The sequence below is a fragment of the Scyliorhinus canicula genome, chromosome 1 (assembly GCF_902713615.1).
Source record: "Scyliorhinus canicula chromosome 1, sScyCan1.1, whole genome shotgun sequence".
Classification (NCBI taxonomy): Eukaryota; Metazoa; Chordata; class Chondrichthyes; order Carcharhiniformes; family Scyliorhinidae; genus Scyliorhinus; species Scyliorhinus canicula.
This window is the reverse complement of record NC_052146.1, coordinates 133,105,016-133,112,716: the sequence shown is the minus strand read 5'-3', so window position 1 is coordinate 133,112,716 and position 7,701 is coordinate 133,105,016. Positions and strand designations below refer to the sequence as shown.

The 7,701-nt window shown below is 41.7% G+C and overlaps 1 protein-coding gene across 1 annotated transcript in view; it reads right to left on the bottom strand.

Annotated features, from left to right (window-relative positions):
* Positions 1–732: 732 nt before the first annotated feature.
* Positions 733–7,701, bottom strand: part of cap1 (CAP, adenylate cyclase-associated protein 1 (yeast)) — a 72,018-nt gene continuing 65,049 nt past the window's right edge. The window contains exons 12-13 of the mRNA XM_038800268.1: positions 5,113–5,253; positions 733–2,866 (exon numbers count right to left, since the gene is read on the bottom strand). Coding sequence (XP_038656196.1) covers positions 2,783–2,866; positions 5,113–5,253 — 225 coding nt within the window. The 3' untranslated portion in view covers positions 733–2,782. The remainder of the gene's footprint in view (positions 2,867–5,112; positions 5,254–7,701) is intronic.

Sequence of the window (7,701 nt, the reverse complement as noted above, 5' to 3'; positions counted from 1 at the left end):
GTGGATTGGCCATGCTAAATTGCCCGTAGTGTAAGGTTAATGGGGGGATTGTTGGGTTACGGGTATACGGGTTACGTGGGTTTAAGTGGGCTGATCATTGCTCGGCACAACATCGAGGGCCGAAGGGCCTGTTCTGTGCTGTACTGTTCTATGTTCTAATATTGCTTGGTGGCTGTGATTTTTCATTGTTCAACATGAATGGCACTGAATATACAGTTAGGTTAATTATGTTTCGCCAAATCAACTTGGGAGAAGTTCTGTATTGGGTGAGCTTTATTTTACAAAGCATAACCCTATTCAGATAGGATTGTGAAAAAGTCTACAGATACTGCCAGATTAGTTTTTATCTTATGCAATTGCTTTTCTAATAAAAATTCCTACAGTCATCTATCAGAATCTGCTTTGTACAAGTATTATTGTGGTTTGTTCTTTTAACATTTCCAGCACGTCCCACTCACTATGTTCAGAGATGGGCAGGATTAAATAGCATGTGATTGGCTGGCAAGTGCAGAACTAGAAAAATACATGTGTCCTTTCTAATACTGGAACTTGCCCTTTAACTAGAGTTATACGCAGCCCAGCATGAAGTATTCATGGAATTATGTTCAGACAAGTTCAGTTAAAAGCTGACCAGTCCTTAACAGGCAATGTAGCACCCAGTTTTACCTCTGATTTACTCATGTACTCATGGCCACTAATCAGCAACCTTGAAGAAAAATGCAAGACACTGTATAAGCAAGTTGGCAAATTTTATTTTGCAGTTTAATTCCTGACATACACAAGATAGAATAGTAACCACACGAAGGAAGAAACGAGTTTGATCCCTCATTGTATAGTTCTGAAATTATGCTGATCGATATTGAGTTTCGAACATACAATACAGTAGCTAAGTTATCACACCACAAGGTAGACTGTTGACATCAATCCATACTTGTACAATTGATATCCTGTACTATTAGGGGGGCAGTAACTTGGTCAAAAGCACAAGAACCTTTTACTGTCCAAGTACACTTCAAATGTTAAAAACTCACTATTGTAGATTTAATTCAAAATGAGAACTCAAGGTTGAAACAGTTTAGTCAATTTGAAATAATTTGCTATAGCAGCCTTGCATCTCAATTGTAGCCATATATAATCATGGTATATTTATTGCCTCTGAAATTCCCACCACCTTAAATTAGCAAACTTGCAAGGACTGCAAGTATTTCCCAAAATAACCGCACAAAACTCAGACTTACACCATAATCGCTCAGTGGCCCATTCAGAAATCATAATATTCTTTGTTAGTCCACAACTATTGCCCCACTTATTAGTACAGTTCAATATTGATCATTGCAAAATTAAAATTAAGCAAAATGTACCTCAAACAAATGCAGATAAATGAAAACAAGCATGAAATGTGATATAACAATGCTTTCACTGTGAATGGAATTAATTTTAAACTGAAATAATTCTGAAGGAGAAAAATGACTCCTACTGAAGCAAATTAACATTATAGAGAGGAATCAGAAGTAATTTAACCATCTAGGTTATGGAATGATTCATAGACTTTACTTGATAGGAAAAGAACCATCTCTGAAAGCAGGCACCAAAACTCGGGGATTGCATTGTGTTAGCAATATTCTCAAACTACGCTGCTTACATTTCAATAAGAACTGGACCCAGAGAAAAAGTTCCAATATTTTTAATTATTTTAGCCACAACGGAGGGCAAAACACGTCAGGGTTCCTATTTCAACTGTTCTGCTAGAAACAAAATCTAGGATAAGCAAACTGGAAATACAACTCATGATACCACATTGGTAAGGTACATGATGTAGGAAGATTGTGAGAAGCAATGTTGGAGGTTGCATTTTCACGAGAAATGCCCATTTGTTTGGAAGGTATGGAATGCTTTAAAGACAGTTAGTCCACAATAACCTATCGCTGCCCACATCCAAGTGATGGAGGATATCAGACTGATACACAACCATATCCACAAGTTTCAGCTTCGAACTCCATTAAAACTAAAATTCAGGATCTCATCCTTTCATCCACAATTTTTGGTCTGGTTCAAAGACAAAGTTCTTAACCTTGGATGTGTTACAATTATACACATTGATTCATCTAGAAAAGGCTACATGGTTTCAGGGATTAAAACAATCCCAGCAGTGCAGTGAATAGCTGTTTCACCTATAATTTAAAACTAAAAGCAATGGCGTTTCCACAGAACAGTCCCCAAATCTGAAATAACCGAAGCAAGAGGGCACATAAAATGAAACCAAAAATTGTAATTGCATATCAGAACTCCCTTATGCACTGATGGCAGACCGTCCAAGGTTAGAATGGTATCAATGCATTTTAAATTTTAGAAATTATTTAAGCAAGGGCAGGTAAAAGAAATAAACGTCTCTCCTTGTCCACCCAAAGAGCTCAGCAATATTAGTCTTTAATAAAATTGCATTTTGGTGCACTATACTCACTCAAAGTTCTCTCCAATTGTTTCTATCTCTTAATTGTGTTCTACTCCCATAGATTCATGAATACTATTAGAATCACAGGCCAGCCATCATGCTCCAATCCAGCTACTTTAGGCCATTTTATACTGGAAAGTGTAATCCCAGTACATCTGAGGTATATGCTGTAGCAGATTAATTACCTCTCATGAGGAGTGATAGGACAAGTTTAAGAGTAGAATGTGCAGAAAGTTAGCTTGTTGCTTCTACAGATTAATCGGAGTTCATCATTACTAGCGAAGACATTAATATCATGCCTGTAGGTAAACGCTCTCAGTAACCATACACTTAACAGGATATTTCTGTTACTGTAGTCTCCAGTTTCTTCCCATTCCAGACAGTCTTGAATTGTTCTGGGATGGGGCACTCAACCTGTAAAAGAAAAATCAACCAAGTGAACAACTGCTATAAATAACTTTTTTTATTCCATGAATTTTCATGAACAATAAACTGAGGATCTGGATCTTTATTTTATAGCCAGTGATAGCATCAAGACATTTAAAAATTTCATTTACAGGATGGGAGCATTGCTGGCCAGCATTCATTACCCACCATTAATTGTCCTCAATGTGGTAGTGCTGAGCTATGTTCTTGAACCACTATAGTCCCTGTGGTGTTGGCACGCTCAGTACTTTTAGGGAGGGAGTTCCAGGATTGCGACCCAGCAACAGTGAAGGAATGGCAATATATTTCAAAGTCAGGATGGTGAGTGGCATGGAGGGGAACTTCTAGGTGGTGATGTTCCCATGTGTCTGCTGCCATTGTCCTTCTAGATGGTACCAGGAATGAGTTTGAAAGGTGTTGCCGAAGGAGTGGGAGTTTCTGCAGTGCACCTTGCAAATGGTACACACTGCTGACACTGTTCGGTGGTGGAGGGAGTGAATATTTGCGGAAAGGGCGCCAATCAAGCAGGCTGCTATGTCCTGGAGGGTGTCAAGCTTCAAGTTGTTGGGGCTGCACTCATCCCAGACAAGGGGAGAGTACGCCATCACGCTCCTGACCTGTGCCTTGTAGATGGTGGTCAGGCTTTGAGTCAGGAACTACTCACTGCAGGATTCCTAGCCTTTGACCTGCTCTTGTAGCCACAGTATTTATATAGCTTGCCCACTTCAGTTTGTTCAATGGCAACCTCCAAGATGTGGATAGTGGAGATTCAGTCATGTAATACCATTGAATGTCAAAGGGTAATGGTTAGATTTTCTCTTGCTGGAGATGGACATTGCCTGATACTTCTGTGGCACTTCTGTGGCAAGAATGCTACTTGCCGCTTGTCAGCCAAAGCTTGGATATTGTCCAGGTCTTGCTGCATTTGACATGGGTTGCTTCAGTATCTAAGATGTCGCGAATGGTGCTGAGCATTGTGCCACCACGAGCGAACATTCTCACCTCTGACTTTATGGAAGGGAGGTCATTGATGAAGCAGCTGAAGATGGTTGGGCCTAGGACAGTGCCCTGAGGAACTCCTGCAGTGATGCCATAGCCTTTCTGGTTTTGACAATTAATTCCCTCAAAAGATTTACCTCATGTTATTCCATGTTTTGCTATTTTTGAAAGGCTATTATTGAGAGGCTTAAAGTTCAAAAGCACACCCATGGAATTTCTACTATCAACATGATTTGGCATTTCCTTGAAAAACTTTAGTATTTTGTTTTTAAGTAAACCTCCTGTAATGACTTCATGCTGTTGCCAACTCGTTCCATAGGTAACTAGTTGTTTCATGGTTTTAAAGATGTCTCAATACTTTATTCACAACAGGCTGCAGTTAACGAATTAGCCCTATGTTCCTTTTAAGGTTAAAACTGTTAGCTAATTTTTCTCAAGCAAAGTACATTCTGGGAAATGCCATCCTGCTAGATGTTATAAGTTTGTTGTTCTTCACTATGGGTCAAGTACCTAGCAGAAGCAGCCCTAAATTGAATTCTTAACCTCAACCATGAAACACTGAAGTTTAATAAGGAGGTAGATCAATGATCTTATTGAATGGCAGAGCAGACTTGAAGGACCATGCTCACATTTCTTATGGCATGCTTTCATTCAATACTTCCACCTAACCACAATATTAGCTGATCATTTAGGAGGCAAGTATAGCAACCACTTACCATGTCCCAAATCACTAAGATGCAGTAAACCTATTATATTTGAGAGATGTTTTACATTAAACTGCAGTCATGTGGTCTCCTGACACCAGGCATTCTGGTAGTTGAAGTGTAGCCAGACAACTTTGCTTGGTTAGCTGTTTGAATTTTGATCATCTGGAGTTTAGAAAAAGGCTCCAGCCTTTAGTGGGCAAGCCCAATCAGAACGTCAAGACTTGCTTGAATTAGTAATGATTGCATACCCAAATTAATGAGAACATGAACTGTAAGTTCATCTGTAGCTCCCAAATGCTTAATGGTCAGAATCTGAGATCTTCAAAGGTAAAAAAGTTTGAATACAGATGTTACACTGGTAATTTCTGAAACCGGTTTTGGGATACATGTTACAGGGCAGGAAAGAAAAACATGAAGGCAAGTAATTGGATTACTGTTGCACACTCAATGGCTCACTGGAATTCGTTTTCACTTTCTGATGCCCTACAGAATTGCAATAACAAAAATAGGTGGCAAAACTGTACTTACAAAATCATCATTGGTAGGAACCAAGACATTCATCTCAGAGGACTTGGCACTGACAATCTCACAACTGAGGGAATCCTTACTAAGGTAGATATGGCAGCCATCAGTCTTATTAATGGAAATAGTTGGCACTTTACCCAACACCTGCAGCGGGGGGAGAAGGGAGAGAAAGAGAGAATTAGGGAATCACATTAGATGTAGACTTTACAGACAGAAAGCATCTGAATGAGAAACAATTGAAAGAGAATGTTAATGAAACCAAAACAGAAGTAAATTTCTGCACCGTGCTCACAAAGGTTGGTGATTGAACATAGAAAACTAAATTGAGGAAATATGGAACAGTTTCATTTATGATTCAAACACAATTTAATATAAAGCAACCTTTTTCTTACAGATGATTGGGGATAAGATTTCGAATTGCTTGACTTTACGGGCAGCACGGTGGCACAGTGGTTAGCATGGCGCCGAGGTCCCAGGTTCGATCCCGGCTCTGGGTCACTGTCCGTGTGGAGTTTGCACATTCTCCCCGTGTTAGCGTGGGTTTCACCCCCACAACCCAAAGATGTGCAAGGTGGATTGACCATGCTAAATTGCCCCTTAATTGGAAAAAATGAATTGGGTACTCTAAATATAAAAAAAAAATCAATAAATAAATAGCGTGACTTTTTGCAGTGAATTGGTAAAAATAATTTTCCCCCCTCCCCCAATTTTAAGGGGACAGCTGCACCCGAATTGTCACATCAAGATACTTGTGCATCAGATCAGTGAAGTCAACATACAAAAAGTGTGTTCTGTACATCTAAGCTAATGCTACAGATCTGATTTACGTGTCTCAAGATGCCATTTTCAATTAAAACATTTAAAAAAAAAAGGACTTAGATCAGGTCTAGATATTTCCAGACATTCTTTATGCTGCAGAAAACATCAGTCTTCCATTCTTAGATATGGAGTAAAGAGAGCACTACAATTTCAGTTGTCGGGGCAACGCGTGGTGATTACTGCTGTCTACAGCGCTGAGGACCCGGGTTTGAACCCCGGCCCTGGGTCACTGTCCGTGTGGATTTTGCACATTTTCCCCGTGTCTGCCCAAAAATATGCAGGTTAGGTGGATTGGCCACCCTAAATTACCCCTTAATTGAAAAAAATAATTGGATACTGTAAATTTATTAGAAAAAAAACAGTTATCAGCAATTGTCCTGTTAAAACTAAGGTTGAAGACCAATAGGCCAGAAAAGGCATAGTTTGCTAAAAGATCATAACCATTTCCCATGAATTTTTAATGATCTTAAAAAAAAAAATCAGGTTATAATACAAGAGGAAAATTACATTAGTGATAACAGAGTTTGGAACTTCCGGTGGCGGCATGTAGGTGGAGGTCGCATGTTAGGTGGCTCCTGCTCCAGGCTTTTATGCCCGGTTTTAGGGACAGGTTTTGAATGGACAAGTGTGGGAAGGTATAAGGAAGGTGGGAGATGTCAAAGACCCAGAAGGTCACTGGAAAGAAGGGAGCGAACGAAGGCCTGCCGTCAAATGAGTTGGTGAGTCCGGCAGGAAGAAAGGTGGCAGAGGTTGGGTCGGTGGGTGGGGCCACTCCTCTCAGTGGAAATTCTGACCGAGGTGATGGCGGGAGAATTTGAGAGGCAGTTTGCCAAGCACATGGAGGTGCTGCGGAGGGAGATGATGATCACGATGAAAAAGAGTGGGGGGGGCGGAGGAGATTGCCCAAGTTAATGCGGCAGTGCTGAAGAATTGGTTGAGGTGCGGGAGCAAGACGAGCTGAAAGGGGTGGAGGAGGCTCAGTTGCAGTACAGTGAACAGCTCACCTTGATGGACGAGGAGCTGCAGAGGGTGGCGGAGGCCAACAAAGGGCTCAGAACTAAAGTGGAGGACCTGGAGAACAAGTCAAGGCAGCAAAATCTACATATCATGGCCCCGATGGAGGGAGCGGAGGGTCAGAGGCCAACCGAGTACTTGAAAAGGCTTGAGAGAGGACGTCTCCATTTTGATGGCCCTACAAAGGCTGGCTTTCTCTTGCCAGCCATGGCATCTTGCTGTGCTTTCAAGCTGGAAGACTTCCGAGTGCTTCTCCATCTTGGAGAGCTCTTAATTGGACGGCAAGCCTGCAAAGATGCTGGCAGAGCTGGTTGGGGGGGGGGGGGGGGGGGGAGAAGGGATTCCACCTAATGAGTTGGACAGGGCACATTGGTCTCTCAGGCTGAAGCCTAAAGCAAATGAGCCACGAAGGGCAGTCACAATTTGCTTCCATAAGTTTCATGTGAAGGAGAAGGCCCTTAGTTGGGCGAAGCAGAGGCGAGATGGGAATTGGTATACGAATATACCAGGACTTGACAGTGGAGTTGGCGAGAAGGCGGGTGGCCTTCCGACAGGTGAAGGAGGAGCTGCACAGCAACATCACAAGGTTTGGAATGGTCTACACAGCGAAGTTGTGGAAATCAATACTGGGAGAGGAAAATGAATGATGGGGGGGGGGGGAAGAGAAGAGAAATTCTGGGAGGTGGGGGGGTTTTGATGGTAACGAAAGGTTGGGGCGGTTCAGGCCAGAGGGACAGGGCCCAGGGTTATGACTATGGC